The sequence below is a fragment of the Ictidomys tridecemlineatus genome, chromosome 4 (genome assembly GCF_052094955.1).
Source record: "Ictidomys tridecemlineatus isolate mIctTri1 chromosome 4, mIctTri1.hap1, whole genome shotgun sequence".
NCBI lineage: Eukaryota > Metazoa > Chordata > Mammalia > Rodentia > Sciuridae > Ictidomys > Ictidomys tridecemlineatus.
This window is the reverse complement of record NC_135480.1, coordinates 205,668,509-205,686,694: the sequence shown is the minus strand read 5'-3', so window position 1 is coordinate 205,686,694 and position 18,186 is coordinate 205,668,509. Positions and strand designations below refer to the sequence as shown.

Here is an 18,186-nt window from a genome sequence, read left to right as displayed (position 1 = left end):
TCAGTTCGTCTCTTTTATTTCCACTAGAAAAGAAGACAAAGGGAGGGCAGGGAAATGTACAGGTGGCCCAACCTCAACTAAAATCTCAGAAGGGGTTTTTAAAAAGCAACCTGAGGAGTCAGTCTTTAAACAGCATTTGCTGTAGGCCTCAAAAAGATGTCCACACCACCAGACGGCTGTCCAGGGCGGCCTGCAGGGCCTTGCTGAGGACAGGAACAGCCTGCTCAGTTGAGTGAATCCATCAAATCAAACACCAAGCCCACACCGTGAGGGCCTCTTGGGCAGGTCCTGGCTCGCAGGTCACTGGCCTGCCTTCACATGTCGCTCCTGTGTTGGCCACTGAAACTCACATGTCTGAGCTTAAGGGGCCTCATGGGTGGGAGGGCGTGGAGGGAGCATGTTCTTCACTATTCAGAAAAATAAAACCTCCAAATAATGTGCTCTTCAGAGGACTGCTTTAAGAATGAAACCACAATTAAGCAATTAAGTTCCAGGGCGGCTTTGTGAGCCCACCAGGCTGCAGGCTGACAGCCCTCTGCTTGTCAAAGATAAAAATGGTTATAAGAGACCCTGTCCTACCCCAGCCCAGACGATTCTTGCTGTGCTTGTTCTGCTAGTGTTTTCGGATCAGGATGTCCCAGCTATCTTTCCAGCGAAGGGCCTGGAGTTCACTGGGTGAGAGTGACCTGTCCCCATAGGTCAGTGGGCGCAGCATGTTTGACACGTGGCATGCAGTGGAATACCAGGCTATGACCAGGGCACTGAAAAGGCTTCTCTGCACCTGGGACCTGTGGGCAGCAGTGCAAAGCACTGTGAGGACGCCTGATTGTTGCTCCACAGTGACCCTGCTTAGCCATTCTCTTGGAATCCATAGTCTACATGGTCACCTGCCAAGGCCTGTGGACTTTTTTCCCCCTGATCCTTGGTACTCTACCACTGAGCTACATCCAACCATTTTACTTTTTGAGAGAAGGCCTGGGACTTGCCATCCTCCTGCCTCCCCCTCCTTAGTAGCTATGACTACAGACGTGGCCACTGCACCTGGCTGGCTGTGCCTTTCCCAGCCCACGTTGCACCGAAAGCAGCCTGCATGACCCCCAGCCCTGCTGCCAACCTGCACAGGTGATCACTGACGTGCTGCAGGACAACTGGGAGCAGAAGGATCTGGAAGGTGAATGCAGGCAGGTAGTGGTAGAGGAAGAGTGTCTTTTCCATCAGGAAGAAGGGCAGGTAGTTCAGTGCCCAGCCGCCAACACACAGGGCCCCGGTTAAGGCCCACTGCCGCCAGGCATCTGCAGGAGGGCACATGTCAGAGCAGCACTGCCACATGGGTCGTGTCCATGGGCTCACCCTTAAATCCCAGGCTTACAACCTCAGTGCCTGACCTCTCGCTCCCAACCTTCCCACTCTCAGGAGGAAGAGTGGACAGGAGAGTCATGAGAATTTGTAGCCTCCTGCCTGGACATAACCACCACTGTCTTGTGATGGCCCAGCCCCGTGAGAGGGCAGGCCTTGCTGTGTGTTAATCACTGGGCCCCTGAAGCCTGGGCTGGCCGAACAGGGCAGATCTGGTCCAGCTGGGCCACCTGTTCTCATCTGGGCATTTCTTCTGGGATTTATGGAGGTGGGGCTGCACTTGTCCACCAGCTCAGAGTTACATGGAAAGTCAACAGAGAGAAGGGTCATGCACTGAAAGATGAGCAGAGATAGAGTGGGGCATAGGTGCTATGCAGTTCCAGTAGTCTTTGGGACCTGGGCCAGGCCCTGGGGACACCCACCCCACACTGGTAGTTTTCGCTTCTGTTTCAAGATGGTCTCAAGTGCATTTCTGTTAGCTGCAGACAATCATCAGCCCTAGGTACGCCTGTCGGCTGCTCTTTTCCCAGCCACTTTTGGTACATGCAGCCAACTTAAGCGAAGGCCAGAGAGCACTACTGGCCATAACCCTTCCTGCTGGAGAAGCCAGAAACAACACCAGGAAACCTAACTGCCACCAGTTAGGGAGTCGAAAATAAAGTATTTCCCTATCTGAGGGAAATTTCCCTACCTACGCCTTAGGGCGTAGGTTCCCAGTACAGTTGGGCTGTCACTTAAGCAAGAGAAATCTCATCACAGTGAAAAGGAGAGGCAGAAAAAGGAGCTGGGGAGCTGCACCAACCCTCAGGGAGGTCACAGATACTCCTTTGACGTCTGAGCAGGTACCAGAAGAAGAGCAGGGTGTAGGCCGCTGTGGCGAGGCTGGCAGAGGCCCAGATCACAATGTTTCCAAGCAGGTGGATCTGAGCCTGAAAGCATATGGGAGTCACTCTCAGGCACCTGCCCTCTGTGCAGAGGGAAACTGCCGTGTTAAAGAAAACCACACGCCTACTCTACTACAGTGAAGGGCGAAAAAGCAGAGGCAGCCAAGTGCAGGGCATACACCTGGAATCCTGGCTAATCGGGAGGCTGAAGTCGGAAGGTTGCAAGTTCAAGGCCAGTGTAGCATGTTCTGGAGACCCCCCCCCCATCTCAAAATAAAATAAAGGGCGGGATGTGACTTGGTGGTAGAATGTTTGCCTAACATGTTCGAGGCCCTGGGTTCAACCCACAGTATCAAAAGCCAAACAAAAACCACACAGGTTCATTCTGGTATCCTCCAGTCTCACCCTAACCTGGAGAGACCTGTTCTCAAGGAGAATCCTTCTAGGAAAATGCTAGGTTTCTTGATTTTGTAAACTAAAACTGAAAACTAGGAGTAAATGAGTTTTTTTTTTTTTTTTCTATTTTTGGGCAGGGGACACACTGGGGGGTGAACCCAGAGCCTGTGTATGACATGACACTAGATTCACCCTCATTCCTAAGATTTTCTTTCTCTTTTTGAGACAAGATATCAGTAAGCTGCTGAGACTGGCCACAAACTAGTGACTCTGCTGCCTCAGACCCCCAAATCACTGGGATTATAGGTGTGTGCCATGGTGCCCGGTAAGATTCATTTTTTAACGAGAAAGCTGTTCATGGAATGGTACGTAGTCCCCGCTTCTGCACAAATGCTGGGTAAGCCCTGGGACCTGCTCCTGGTACTTTCTTTTCACAAGGGCTGCTCTCCTCCAACTGAGTGAGAAGGAAGCGTTTTACCACCTGCCCGTTCAGCGAGTATTCCCTGAGCATCCACTGCAGCCGACGCTGGCTGCCTCCACTCTGCGATGTGAAGACAAGACGCACATAAACAGAGCCCTGGTGAGCCTGCCTACCAGGCGCTATGCGGATGACATCTTACAAACCACTTCCGTCAGGAAAAGGGCAACAGCGCTCTCCCACAACAACAACAAAGCTGAGGCTTTCTTAGACAGGCAAGTGTGAGGCTTACTCTCAGTATCTGATAGAGTATTGGCCCACGCTGCCCAGCGACCCGAGAAAACCAAGTCCTGGTCTGCTGCTAGAACAGGCTTGGCAGAAACCCAGGACATGCTGGCTGCTCTTAATGCCAGAGGGAATTCCCAAGGATGGGACAAAGCCCCCGCCAGCTGTCACAAGCTTCTTACACTGGTTGTGGGGTGCAGCCAGTAGGCGATGCTGGTGTCCAGGGCGACCCACTGCAGCGGCGTGGAGCTGTACCTGTGCTCAGAGTCCTCGCTGCGCAGCGTCAGCATCCTCCACTGCAACAAAGCATGGGCCTCAGCTGTTAGGATGACAGGTGCTCCAGGTCACACAGGTTTTGTCAAAGGTGTTTGTCAACTGTGCCCCTTGCCTGTGAACTATCCAACCTCAAGTTCATTTGGATTGTGCAATAGAAGCCGCAGGGCAGGCAGAATGAGTGCTCCTGGTCAGGGGCCTTGAACTCTAACCCAGCACATCCTCTGTGACTGGGGGCCTGGACTCAGTGCCCACTGGGCTCATGTTCAGGTCCAGGCCTTCTGAGTTCCTGACTCCTCTAGGCCTCTGCTAGTTGACAGTGGCCCCTTTGGACTTGTTGGGTGACCTGAGGATGCTGTAGCAAGGCTATAATTTCACACTTGGTCTGGACCTCCTTGTTCCTGACTGCAAGGGCCCAGGGCCCAGGGCCCCAAAGTTCCGCACATCACTCAGACTGGAGAGAGGGGAGACACGCCTTCTGAGTCTGAGGTCCCAGGTCCAAGATGAACGCTGGGAACTGCAGAGCTCAGCCCACACAGCAGAAGCCAGCTCCCTCCCGCCACCTGTCACCTGCAGTTCCGAGAATTTGGCCATAAAGCTGAGGTTCCTGCTGATGTCGACCTCAGTAGGGGAGTGCAGTTCCAGCTCCCTCTCCCTTTGCTCCTGGCCTGACAGAACACAACAGGACACCAAAGATAGGAGCAGAGTAAAGCCAGGGAGCTGACACGGAAGCCACCAGCCTGGCAAAAAACTCACCTCCCTGCATTGCCAACAGCCCACCTGACACCTCATCGCGCTGCACCATCCCGAGTTTGCCCACACCCCACACCCCCATTCACAAGGGCCTTTCTCCACTCAGAATTCTCTGCCTGCAGGGGGTATGCTAGCTTCTCCCTGTGGCCCTTGGGAAAAGCCCTATGTTGTCCTCATGGGGGGACAAAGGGCTGGGATGGCCACTGAGGTGGGGAGTGCTCAGCTCCTGCCAAACCCACATCTGTCAGTGTCTTCTCAGGTGCTGAGTGTTGGAGATGGTGGGAGTCATAGGGGACAGCAAGAGGACTCACTTTTGCCATACCGGTGCTCCTCCACATTCCACATCATGCTCCCATGGTGACTCCGTGACAGCTTCTCCCCTACGACCTCCAGCTGCCAGAACCCCCAGTCGGGGAGGTGTGCCCCGCTCAGCTGGCAAAACCAAATAAGATAAAGGGCACGTCTGAAGGCAGTCCGGGCCGCCTACCTGATGGCTCCACTGCGGATGTCCCCCGAGGGTTCTGCCCTGAGCAGTTATAAAAACTCCCTTCCTCCATGTACAATAAATACACAAGGCAGTGACTTTAGTACTCCTCCTATAGAAGGCTCTGGCCTGGAGTTCAGGGAACAGACTATGAGAGTCAAGGCTTCCATAGCCAAGCCAGCCAGTGGCACTTCCTACCTTCAATATGGCGGACGTGTTCACGTGCACAAAGCGCACCTCTGACAAGATGGTCTTCCAGACTTCTCTATCTGACTCTCTGTTCACAATGTCCTGCAAAAGCAGACTCTGTCAGGCTGGGTGCATGGCTCAGAGGTAGAGTACTGTTGTGTGTACACAAGGGTCTGGGTTTGATCCCTAGCACTGCAAAAAACCCAACACCAGGACTGGGGTTATGGCTCAGCGGTACGGTGCTTGCCTAGCACATGTGAAGCACAGGGTTCGATCCTCAGCACCACATAGAAATAGAGAAAATAAAGGTATTATGTCCATCTGCAACTAAAAAGAATTTTTTTTTAAAAAAAGCAAACCCAGCACCAAAAATGGATCTTGACAATTGTTCCATTCTTTCTCAAATTTCCTTAAATGCAAAAATGAAGACCAGTCACCAAGTAATGACATTAACATGGCTCTGAACAAAGGGGGAAGCTCACAAGCAAGGGGGCTGCGAGGGGCTTATCCTGGATAGTGCCCCAGACACAACTCTGGTCCAGCCCATGGGAAGGCACACCATCCCTGCCAAAGGCCACACAAGACAGGATCCCCCAGAGACTGAAAAGACTAAAGAGTTTCTGTCCTCTCCACCCTGCATGGTCACCTGGGGGTAGAGCGTGGTGGCCAGAGGCAGGCACTCCTTAGTCCCTGTCTGGTGACTATGAAGTTGGTTCACATGAAGCTTAGATGGTCCCCAGGGAGGGATTCCTCATTCTGGGACATGAAGAGTACTTTGTCCTGTCACAGCCTGACGCAGTGGGGCCTCATGAGAACCCCATTTTATTGACAAGAACCAGGGAACCCATGAGGCTGAACAGGAGCAAATGCCCAGACATCCAGCTGGTCACTCTGGGGCCAGGCGGCTACTCCTGGGGCACACCCTCCTTCCTCATCCTGTCAACTCCAGCTGACATGTGGGCATGTGGTGCCACCAGAAGGGAGGTGGAGGAGCAGGACCAGCAATGGAGCCTCTGGCAAAAAGATGGCCGAGAGGGAGGTACAGCACTCAGGAACAGGTAACCCTGAGTGGGACTTCCGCTGGGAGAGCTCCCATCACAAAGGCCCACTCAGAGGAGGTGGGGTAGTAGGGTACAAGTGTGCGCAGTAGAGAAGGCAGAAGGGCAGAAGCAGGCTAAGTACACAGCCAGTCTCCGCAGACCGCTGGCGTTATGGAGGGAGCCACCAAGGGCGGCGCCAAGGCTGGTGTGTGGTCACCCTATTGAGATCCAAAGGAGGCCGTGGGCACCAGTGGTAGCTGAAGAGCAAGCTTGACTCTCGTGGTGGATGTCCGGACTTCACTGTGCTGAGCATCCGGGTCCCTGCACTCAGGGGCAAGAGGCCCAGCAACTGCACTCCTCCTGCGCGCTGCCTTTCCTGGGGGAGCCAAGTGGTGGCTGGGGGAAAGACAGCTGCAGGCTGCTGCTCTATGGGAGCATGAGAAGCAGGACCTGTCAGGCTGAGAGGCACTTCCCCTGGGTCACAGGGTGGTCGGAGCTCAGGTCCCAAGTGAGGACCAGGTTGTGCGGGTGAACAGTGGCAGGTCGGGGAGACGTACGAGCAGGCAGCCCTGCCTGGAGCAGACCCAAAACATCCAGCCAGGTCCAGGAGCTCGAAGGCTCTCCACAGAGGAGCAGATATTTACTCCCAGCGAAAACTTCATGACCTTCTTTGTGAATAAAACCAAAGACCCCACTTTGCAGTTGCATCAGAATGACCTGAAATCATAGCGGGGCATTCCGAACTGGAAAGTGCGCCCTGTTCACCCTGGCTCCTGACGGTCTAGTGGCCCACACGGCACTCTGCGTGGACTCACCAGCCTCCAGAGATTCTGGGCGGGCATGGAGATGTTGTAGTCGATGTAGCAGGAGACCTCCTGGGCGTGGGGGCTCAGTGGGGCCGCGACATCATGCCTGGAAGCCAAGCAGATGGAGCAGCTGCAGAAACTGCCTACAAGCTACTCTTCTTTAAGGGAAAGAGGCAGCTGGTTAAAGGACAACCTGGGTCCCTGCTAGTGGTCACTGCCTGAGGACACGCCCCTGGAGCTGGCAGTGAGATGCTGAATAGGACCCCCTCAGCTGCCCCTTCTCAGGGAGCACACAGATGGTCTTCCCAGGGTAGCTGTGACATAACTGGGTGGTGTCTCCACCCCGCTTTTTGGACCAGGGAACCGTGAATCAGAGGAAGGCAAGGTCATCACGGGCCTGGGGGTTCCGTGTCTGAGAGCCAGAGCCCCCAGCACTGCCATGCAGAGCTTGGCAGCAGAGCTGTTGGCCAGCCCCCAGCTGACCAGGGCCAAGCAGGGCAGTGGTGGGGGGCAGCCTGCCATGAGACCAGCCACACTGGCCAGGAGCACCAGGTCCTCCTGAATCGCCTGTGACCCGTCACCCCTGCGCCAGCCCTGCTAGGTGCTGCAGACACAGGGGCAGCAGGAACCTCTGTGGCCTCTAGAAGACAGCTCCCCACACTGTGGACAGGGAGTGCAGGTGGCCCAGCTGGACCAGATCTGCCCTGAGGGAACCAGACCGGGCGGCTCCCGGAAATGCCTTCCCATGAGGTGACCTGGTGGTGAACAGCCTGGAATAAGCCCTGGGTGGGACCTGGGGACTGAGTCCAAGCACACTGCAGAGAGGAGGTGCGGCAAAAGCCCCAAGTGCGATGCTCGGCCACTTGGGACTAGGAGGAAGGTCAGGCGATGGGGTGATGCATGCTAGGACACGAAGGGCCTCAACCGGGACAGAATGAGGGTGATGGGAAGTCGCCAGAGGGCTGTGGGCAGAGGAGCAATGCCAGCGCACTATACCTTCTCAAGGGGTGGCCTGGGCCTGAGCGTGGCAGGGGCCAGGGGACTCAGGAGGCCTGGACTTGGATGTGGGGTTCAGAGGAGAAGCAAACAACCCTCTGTAGGGTGAGTAGGAGTGGACAGAGAAGAGTCAAGGTGACACCTCACAGGATCCGGGCTCTGTAGGAGCAGCTAAGCCAGAACCGGGTACCACGAGCCCCCTGTGCAGCCAAGCGGGATGTGGGCGTTCCTGGGGAGGCTGGAGGTAGGGCACGGACCAGGAGTCAGTTACGCCGGACAAGGTGAGACAACCTAAGAAGTGGGGTCCTGGCACGTGAAGGTGCACAAGGCACGAGGGTGAGGACCAGCCGGCTGGCAGCATGACCCAGAGGAGGTGGGAGGGAGAAGCTGGAGAGTGGCTCCCAAGCAGGAGGAGCAGTGGCCACTGTAGAGAAGGCAGGTCAGCAAGAGGACTCAGTCCTGATTGGGTTGGCGACATGGGGAGTTCTGTCTGAAATTCATTTTAAACGTATGCTGCTTTACAGAGGAGCACCCGAACTCTGTCTATGTGGAAAGCACCGGAGCACCCTCTGTGGTATGGCTCTGACTGCGCCTCACACTCTGGTACGCACCGGGCCTGCCATCTTACCAGCACCAGGTGTTTCCTTTAAAGCCCTTTCGTCAGCTGTGTCCCCGGGTCCCCTGCTGACCCCTAAGGCACATACAAGTGCCGGGCAGCAGTTGTGTCCTGCTGGACAGTGGCAGCAGAGGACATCCAAAAGCAACAAGTGTGCCAGGGTGAGGGGGCAGGTACTCACGTGTTGAGGAGGCGGGCGGTCATGCCGTGCACCAGCTGCACCACGTCCCCGTGCCGCACAGGCCGCAGAGGGCTGTTCACCACCAGCTGATGCCTGGGGAAGATGTGGTGCTGTTGGGTTCGGTACCCCAAAACCGACAGCTCTCCAGGAGGTGCCAGGGCTCCAGACTGACAGCAGAGACCGTGGGGTCCGCAGCTGCCCACCCACCCACACCTCAGAGACAATGCTGTGTGGAACCATGGCATGGTTTCACTTAACCTCTTTCTAAAGCTTAAGGTCACTTTTCAAATGGCCATGTGGGATTGTCTGCCACTGTCATGCTTGTCTGCAAATGCTACAGTGACAAATGCTGAACAGTGACTACGTCTGCCACCAAAGTAAGAACTGGTTAAATACCAGACACTGGGCCACATGCTGACAAGTGGCTGGACAAGCCAGGTGGTGGCCAGCTGCCCTCACATCACTGCAGTGAGCAAAACTGATAAGGAGCAAATGAACATGCAGATCACATCAGCAGCTGCATGCAGTGGACACAGGAGGCAGGGGTGATGGTGATAGCAGGAGGGTGCGGAGGCTGTACAGGGTGACCAGGAAGCCTCCCAAGGACCCGGCCTTCACATTCCTAATAAGAAGGTCCAGCCAGGTGGGCTCTCAGTCACCTCTGTGCCCTGCTCTGGACACAGAGGTGCCTGAGAGCTGAGCATGCAGGCAAGGCTGGAGACCAGAGGCTGGGGCAGGAGCACCTCATGCAGGGGATGAATTCTAGGGGCATCAGAAGCTCAGGGGGGTTCTGAGCAGAAGAGTGCCTGGTAATGAGGACCCCTCCATGGCAGCTGATGCTGGAGTGGGTGTTATGGTTGGATGTGAGGTGTTCCCTCACACTGGGTTATGAGAGCCTTTACCCAATCAGTGAAATAATCACCTGATAGGATTAACTGAGTGGTGACTGAAAGCAGGTGGGCTGTGGCTGGAGGGGGTGGGCACTGGGGGCGTGGTGCCAGGTATATATTTGAATCTGGCAAGTGGAGTCTCTCTCTGCTCCTTGATCATCATGTGAGCTGCTTCCCTCTGCCACACTCTCCCACCATGATGTCCTGCCTCACCTCGAGTCCCGAGGAATGGAGCCTGCTATCTATGAACACAATGAGCTCCTAAATAAACTTTTCCTCTTCTATGATTATTGTGGTTGGTCTTTTAGTCACAGCAGGGAGAAAGCCGACTGAAACACTGGGGTACATAGGAATAGGAATATGGCCACTAGCGGACAGGGCAGGCAGTGGAGACAGGCAGGTGGTGGAAACAGGACCTAGAAGGTTTGAAATCTAATTTGCAGGCAGAGGCCAGAGCCTAGGCATGGGGAGTGAGCAGAGGCCTGAGGAAGGTGATGCTACTGATTGAACTCAGTGGCATTTAACCATGGAGCTACATCTCTAGCCATTTTTTTTGAGACAGAGTCTCGCTCAGTGGCTTGGGGCCTCACTAAGTTGCTGAGGCTGCCTTTAACTTACAATCCTCCCGCCTCGCCTCCTGGTCCTGGGATTGATTATAGCATGTGAAGCCATGCCCAGCAAGATTCTATTTTTCTGAGAGGAGTGGTAGTGGTGGTGAAGGGCACTGGAAGAGGGGAGTTTGGGTCATGCCTGTGACACTTCTAAGAGGAGGCCCTGCATGGGCATTCCAGCCTCCCAGGCTCAATGAAGGGTGCTGTGTGGGGGGACCCAGTTAGAGCCCAAGGACCTGGTCCAGCCAGGCCTGCTAAGTTCTGCTGTGGAGTGCTGGGCCTGTACTCACCTCCCAGGATCCTTCACGATCCACCAGTTGTTGACATCCTTAAAGGGGTAACAGGTCACCTGCTGCTGGTGGGAGCTGCCCCGGCCATTCTCATATCTGTGTGAGAAAGTCAACAGAGTGGTCAGCCAAGGACCCATGGCTGTTCTCCCACAGGTTCCACAGAGGTAAAACAGACTTCAGCAAATACCACCTAGTGAGGTGTGGGGGAAAATGAGGCTGAGGATACGAAGAGAGCAGCACTAGTGTCAGACAGATCCTTGGAGGACACACGAGGAGCCAGTGTGCCGTACCACGCCCCCAGCTCTAGGCTTTCACATATGCCACAGCACTCCTGGGTGGCTCCAGAGCACAGCGCCTCTGCTCTCAGAGAGTGAGAGCCACCCACGTCAGCAGAGCTGTGAGAAGACAGAACAGTCCATGATCTTCACTTTCCTTACATCATAGGGTAGGTGCTTTGGTGAGAGTGGAGCCAGCAGGGCAGGGGTTTGCCAAAGACGCTCCTCAGGGTGACCTGGGAACCGAAGGCCACCTCCAGTGGCTGGCCTTGGGTAATGCGGGCCAGCCCTCCCTAGACAAATGGAAACGGAGGAAGGTGAGTGTGGGAGTGAGATCCTAAACCAGCCTCCCTGGCAGGGGTACTGGGAACTGCTATTATCTAGCTGGTTATAATTAACTCGTGCAGTTGTGTCCTATTCACTAAGAATTACGATTAGAGCTCCTGGAGAGAGTGCTGCCCCTGGATCAGGCACTCGGCTAAGTTTTCCGCTTGTACCCGCATTTATTTCCCATAAAATTCCTGTGAGACACAGCTTATGGGATGTCTTGGGCTGCAGTGGGGCTCAGGGTTACAGCACTTGCCCAGTAGCCCGAGGTCCTGCCTTCATTCCTCAGTAGCACCAGAGAGAGAGAGAGAGAGATGAGAAAACTCAGAGTGGGGCGAAGAGACGGCCCAATGGGCTCAGAGACTGACTCCTACCCATGTCACTTGGTCCATCCTACAGGCTGAGCATCTCTTATGCAAAATGCTTGGAGCAACAGTGTTTCAGACTTTGGATTTTTTTTGCATTTTGGAATATCTGAACAGACCTTAACAGGTGATCATCTCTAATCTGAAAATCTGAATCAGAAATGTTCCAAAATCTGAAATTGTTAAGCATTCACGCTGGCACTTGGAAAGTTAGGGATTTTGGAGCATTTTGGATTTCAAGATTTTTAGGGTAGGGACACTCATCTTATACTGTATTTGCAGTTAATATAAATGAACGCCAGACCCTGTAAGGCATTTCAAAATGCCCAGAGTCATTCAGAGAATTAAAGCGAGTCAGCCTCTTCATTTATTCCATAGCATTACTGTATTCAGGATTCCTTTACTGATGTGGCTGATACATTCTTGACTGAATTCCTATAATGCTCACTTGACAATGTTAATACATCCTCCTTACCTCCAAGCTGGCTTGGAAGGCACTAGACATGATCTGGTCATGAGGCCCAGAGCGGTAGACCAGCATCAAGTGGACATAGAAAAAGAGTAGGTACAGGATGACCGGGATGCCCAATAAGGCCACTGCTCTGGCAAGCAAGTGAAAAAACACACAGACCTGCCAGAAGATGAAAGAAAAAGTCAGTTCCTACTCCACGGCAAGATATGTCCACGTCCAGATGCTAGGCTTAGAAAAAGTCAGCAGGAGAAACTCGCCCTCCCACACACAGGTGCCCTCACAGCTAAAAGGCCAGGCTGCCTGGCTTGTCTGCACATGAAGCTTTGAGCACTGAGGTCTTTGCACCCAACACTCCCTGGGACCTGTCATTCCCACAGGCCGGCCTAATGCTGCACTGATGTCAGTACTTACATTTGACAAGGTCTTGTCTCCAATCAGGTGCCAGGCATGGACGGCGGCGACACCAAGCACAAGCAAGTAGGTGAAAACACCCATGTATTTGATGCTGCAAAGACAGAACTGAATAAGGCCACGATGGGACACGGCCACACAGGAGGGGAGAGCCCTGCCCAAGACAGGGGGCGCTCACTCACCCAACGGAGCAGGCACAAGCGACCCCGGTTAGCACCAGCCAGAACCACCATTGCAGAGAGAAAGGGCTGATAAAAAAACAGAAGGACAGGGACTACAGAACAGAGGCCAGAGAAGGCACACACTTCCCTGAGAAGTCTCTGGGTTGGCTGGTTCTATCACACACTATCTCCCAGAGTTAAAGTCCCAACAGAATGCTTTTTTTTTCCTAAGGAAAAATTTCCAGCAAGTTAAAGAAAAATGAGGATATATTTATGAAGTCATGTGCCAATGGCCAACCCCCCAAAATATTAGATGATTGAAAAGTATTCAAAATAAAAGGTCTTAGAGCCCATCTAGAATCTTTTTTCTGATAAATTAGGAAAGACAGCCCCACTTTCCATACCTGTGTTTTTGGGAGTTGAAGAACTTCAAGTAGGATAACACAGCCAATAGATTAAAAAATATTAACAACGACTCCAAAAGCATAAGCCTGGACTGAGTGATCAGGGCGTTCTCTGTTACAGACAGGAAATTATGTGAGTATTAAGGTGGCACGTGCAAATGAGGAGACAAGCACATTCACACTGGAGACAGAGGAGACAAGCACATTCACACTGGAGACAGAGGACTCACTCTGTCCCCCCAGGGGAACTGGCTCCAGGACGGCCCCCAAGGAATCCTTGGGTACAGATGCTCATGTCCTTTACAAGAAAAGCACAGTACTTGCATACACCTACACATCCTCCCTGGAAATCATCTGTAGATTACTTAAGACACCTGACACAACGTAAATAGTATGTAAATAGTCATTCTACTGTCTTGTTTAGAAAAAATAAATACACATTTGATACAGGTGTAATTTTTTTTATTAATTTCTGATCCGTAGTTGGTTGAGTCTGCAGATGCAGAACACTAAGATACAGATGCTGGCTGTACTTCACTAACACAAAGACAACCTGCCACAGTGCCACAAAATCTGAAGGTGGAAAGTTCAGAAGTGGGGTGGCTAGCAGAGGACATGCCCCAGAGCCACAGAGGCAGGTAAGAATAAGAGTCTGAATCACATCTACCGATAACTTGTGAGTACACAAGTCACTTAACTTCTCTGAGCCTTTTTCTTATTTGCAGAATACCAGTTTTGCAGAGCGCTGTGAACATAAAAACATTATATAGGCACAGGACCTCAGAGAGAGTTATCACCCATACTGGTATCTCTTTTATTCTGTAGTCTAACTTTTCTAACTGAACCAGTCTAGCTGATTTAATTCCATCTGTTCCTAAACAAAGCTGAAAGAGGATAAACTAGCTCATGAGTCCATCTTAACTGGCCAAAGCCTGGGAGGGGGTAGAGGAGGATTATCAGTAACAACCAAGTGAAGACACAGGTGCCTTGGAGCAGTGTCTGGCAGGCCTCTCTTGATACAGCCACACCTCCACTACTGACAAGGGTCAATCACACAGTCCAGCACTCCCACAGCCAAGGGACAGCCTGGGGTCGGGTGTTAAAATCAAAACTCATGAGCTGGATGTGCTTCTTAGTGTGGGATGCCAGGAAGCATGTGAGCTCCCCTCACCGCCTGCTGAAACGTCAGCATAGCCAGCACCGTTCTTCCCTTCGTGGCACCAGGAGCAGGCAGGGCCCGGGGCTTACCCATAAGCATCAACAGGGCAGCTCCCATGGCAGCAGAGTGAGAAAAGTGGAGCTCAGTCACTATCTGGTAGGCCATGGGGATGGAGAGTGCCCCAGCAAGTGCTGGCAGCAGGCGCAAGGACCACACAGGCACATTGCTGGTGTATTCTGGAAAGGGAACAACAGAGAGGAGCTGAGAACTGTGGGCATGCCATCTGCACCTACCGCAGGTTAGATTCTAAGATGTAAGTTCATAAAATGGGGATGACATTAACAACTGAGTGTGTAGACTATGGGTAAAGACTTTGAAACTAGCTTTGAATTTTTGTTTTGTTGTTTAGAGACAGGGTTTTGCTATGTTACCTAAGCTGGCCTTGGCTTCTTGTCCTCAATCAATCCTCCTGCCTCAGCCTCCCAAGTAGCTAGGTATACAGATATCACCAATAGGCCCAATTGCTCTGAAATGAGCTTTATGCAGTCTAGGAAGCAGTTCTCACTAAACACAGAATGCAGACTAAAGATTCTGAAGTTAATGTTCATTTATATGTACCCCATCTAGTTCCAAAACTACAAAATTATGCCACAGGATACATGTACCAAAAACTAGGAATGAAATAATTACAGTAACAAAACACTAAACTTTTATCAGACTTTTCAAAAGTTTTTCACCTATATGAAAATCATACCCTGAACTCAGATGAATAAAGGGCAATTGTTAATTCCTATGAAAACCATTATTTCCCCTTCCTATTATGCACACATTAAGAAGCAAAATCAAAGCTATTTTTTTTTCTTACCTGCTCCAATTCGGTTCCACAAAAAGTTACCATCAAATCCTCCTAAGTAACCTAAAATAGAAAATTAATTTCTTGGAATATTGTGGCAGGCAATAAGGAAACAAGATAAATAAACAAAAGACAGTTTCTGCCCTCAAGAAATTTCACTGATAAGTTTCACTGAGAGCCCAAAAGGCAGTGGCTACTAATGAATCTTACCTCCCAAGGCCAGCAGCATGTGGCCAAATGGTGGTCCACTGTCATCCAAAAAGAAGATCCGTTTCATGTAAAAAGAGATGTATTGCCCATAATACACTTCATCAAAACTGAAAACAAACAAAACATTGCATTCAACTAGAAATCTGAATTGTAACCAAGAAGAGAGTGGATGAATGCCTTTGTGCTTCCAAATGACTCTAGGTAAGTCATCAGCAGTGTCAGTCAGATCTGCTGCTCCAACTGTACCCCGTCCCCAAATACTAAGCCATATACAACATCATCCATCCACAGGGAAGTGGGTGGAAAAATTCACCAACATAAGATGGCACTCAGACAGATCCTAGCTCCTGTTTCCAACACAGGTGCGTACTGCTGGCCAACCTACTGAAAGACCTCATAGGCCTGAGGGGAATCCCACTCCAGCTCTTCCTGGTGCCAGCACCTGCTAAGACTGTGACTTAGAATCAGATCTGATGACTCAACAAAACAGCTGCCGGAGTGAAAGGAAGACATTTGGGAACCAACTGCAATAAAATTTTGTCATACAATTGGGGGAAAGCTGATGATACCAAGGAAATGCTATCAATTTCTTTTTTTTTTTTGCTATCAATTTCTTAAGTGTGATAATGATCATAGTTACATGACTTTAAGAATTTTCATCTTCTATCCCTTCCCCCAAAAGAATCTTCATTTTTTATTTTTAAAAAATATTTTATTTTTCAGTTGTAGTTGGACACAATACATTTATTTTATTTATTTATTTTTTATGTGGTGCTGAGGATTGAACCCAGGTCCTCACACGTGCTAGGTTAGCGATCTACTGCTGAGCCACAACCCCAGCCCAGAATCTTCACGTTTTAAAGATATATACTGAATTATTTATGAAACACATCTAGGGTTCAATTCAAACTAATCCACTGCAGAGTGGGGGCTGCCTATGAGCTGATCACAGCTGAAGCTGGGTAATGAACATATTGGTGGAGACCATTATACTGTTCTCCCTACTTTGTATATAATTTGATGTTCTCCATAACAAAAAGTTAAAAAAGAACATGTGTGTTAATAAGCAGCCCTTCAATAACAAAAGCAACCACTTCCCATTATGATCACAGCCAGGCTCTGAGAACCCTAAACAAGGAAGACTCACTTCCAAATCCATCAATCCTCTACCCTCCGATTTTAAAACGGAAAATCTATGGCTGGTAGCACATTTCCCTCTACTGCAGCCATTTAACGGGGGCTGGGGGTGTAGCCAAGTGGCAGATCTTCCCCAGCATGTGTACATGACAGTTCTTCCTGGACACCCTCCCACGCAGTCGTCTGCTTACACCACAGCGCGCGGGTAGGAGAGCTGCCACAGTCGGCTCAGAAGTCCCATTCCAGTCAGAGCCACCACATTCAGGTTGACGTCAGCCGTCACCACTATAGGGCGCTTCAGAACTCCCAACATGGTGCAGGAGAGCAGGCTTGGAGGACACCTGGGCAAAGAAGGGACGAGCCGCCATCAACCAGCGGGAGGCCGGGCGAAGGGCGAAGGGCTGGAGACTGGCTTCCTGGGGCACCAGGAGGAACCGCGAGCGGCGGGGTCGAGCAGGGCGGCCCGGGGGGCCCGCGGGGCACCGCTGGGATGCAGAAGGGCGGCACCCCTGGCGGGCGCTCAGGAATTTCACTTCAACCACCCGCTTCACGGGCACCTGCTGGGGGCGGGGCCACTTCAAGGTCGTGGCCTGGGGTGGCCCTCGGGCCCTCCCCTGACTGGCAGCTCCGGTGCCTGCGGCGTGCATCCGGTGGCCTGCCCTCCCTGCCCGGCGAGCCCCTTTCTCCCCAGGCCGCCTCGGCAGCCGCCTCCTCCCAGCTCCGCGGCCCGGCGCTCCTGTCCCCGCGAGGCTGCGCGGCCCCTGCGCCGCCAGGACCCCGACGCCCCGGCCCGGAGTGCCCCGCACTGACGGACTCCGAGTTCCGGCTGGGCTCGCGTCCCCAAACGTACTCGGGTTTCTCGGAGCCCGGCAGAGCGCTCCCGGCGCCGGGTCAAGCCTCGGAACCTCCTAGGAGGCCGACCGTTGGGGACCAAGCCTCTGGGGACCCCGCGCGATCCACCGTTCGGCGCTCGATTCGCCGAGCCTGCGGGGTCGAGCCGCAGCGTGCGCGCACTGGGCAGGGCAATGGCGCGCGTGCGCAGTCGGCGAGGGCGCGGGCCCGGGTCCCACAGGAGTGCACGCTGGGAGCTGCCCGGTGGGCTGCTCCCCGCTCGGGCGTTCCAGGATCCCTGTGGAGTGTCTGCGCACACGTGTCTTTTTTTTCCTTCGGTACCAGGGGTTGAACCCGCTGCCGAGGCTGGCCTTGAACTCGAGATCCTCCTGCCTCAGCCTCCCCAGCCGCTGGGGTTACAGGCGGGCCCACTTTGCCTGGCGCCTGGTCTTCTTAAAGGGAGCGGGCGGTCGCTGGCTGCCGCGGGCAGTGCTCCGAGCCGGGCGGCGCCGCCCCGGACCTGTCCCGCCGCGGCTGCAGGCCTGCGCGCTCCCGGGCTCCGCGGCCCTCTGCACCCGCCCGAGCCCCCATGCGGCGCGCTCGCCAGGGTGCTGCTGCTTCCTGGCTCCGGGGGCCGCGTCACCCTGGAGTGCCCCCGAGGTCGGCCGCCCGGGGTCGGTGCGGAGGGCGCGGCCCGCAGCGGTGCCCCTGGCCCTCGCGCGGACTTGGGGGAGCCCGAGGGAAGCGGTCCCTGCTGCTGGAGGGCAGTCGTTCTCTTACCTGGCCTTGGGCCCGCCGAGTGGCCCCGCACTGCCCTCTGAAGTAGGTACGTTACAGGCCGTTTAAAATGCCCTGGTGCTCCTCGTACTGGGTGGCCAGGGGCTCCGCACCCTGAACTACATCCCCAGGCCCCCCAGTCTGGCCCTAGGTTGCCCAGACTGGCCTTTGGTTTGGTCGTTAGTTGTAGGTGGACATAACGCCTTCATTTATGAGTTTACTGTGGTGATGAGGGTGGAGCCCGTGCCTCCCACGTGCCAGGCGGCGCTCTCACCCAGCCCTGGCCGTTCGCCTTTGATCCTCCAGCGGTGGGAATGCAGGTGGGCACCACCACCT

At 53.4% G+C, this 18,186-nt stretch overlaps 1 protein-coding gene across 2 annotated transcripts; it reads right to left on the bottom strand.

Annotated features, from left to right (window-relative positions):
- Pomt1 (protein O-mannosyltransferase 1) lies at positions 1–18,092 on the bottom strand. Of its 2 annotated transcripts, none has more exons than XM_013356644.3 (20): positions 17,854–18,092; positions 16,434–16,583; positions 15,106–15,212; positions 14,908–14,958; positions 14,132–14,278; positions 12,884–12,995; positions 12,501–12,566; positions 12,319–12,412; positions 11,911–12,066; positions 10,906–11,036; positions 10,469–10,564; positions 8,678–8,770; positions 6,894–6,990; positions 5,048–5,140; positions 4,677–4,797; positions 4,183–4,280; positions 3,522–3,635; positions 2,159–2,285; positions 1,115–1,292; positions 1–788 (listed from the first exon to the last, which is right to left on the bottom strand). In XM_013356644.3, exons 2-20 carry the CDS (start codon positions 16,553–16,555, stop codon positions 614–616), a joined length of 2,178 nt encoding a protein of 725 aa, XP_013212098.2. In that variant the 5' UTR covers positions 16,556–16,583; positions 17,854–18,092; the 3' UTR covers positions 1–613. The 2 variants fall into 2 exon arrangements, with proteins under 2 accessions (XP_013212098.2, XP_005321150.2); XM_005321093.5 differs by lacking the exon at positions 17,854–18,092 and adding an exon at positions 17,093–17,251.
- Between the last annotated feature and the right edge of the window lie 94 nt (positions 18,093–18,186).

What these genes read in the sequence shown, in the direction of transcription:
- Pomt1 (XM_013356644.3), bottom strand. Translation starts at nt 16,555, where the DNA reads ATGTTGGGAGTTCTGAAGCGCCCTATAGTGGTGACGGCTGACGTCAAC. An exon ending in CCTTCCAAGCCAGCTTGGAG is followed by an intron (nt 11,037 to 11,910) that starts GTAAGGAGGATG and finishes CCATTTGTCTAG; the next exon opens with GGAGGGCTGGCCCGCATTAC. An exon ending in CAAAGCACCTACCCTATGAT is followed by an intron (nt 10,565 to 10,905) that starts GTAAGGAAAGTG and finishes TTTCTCACACAG; the next exon opens with ATATGAGAATGGCCGGGGCA.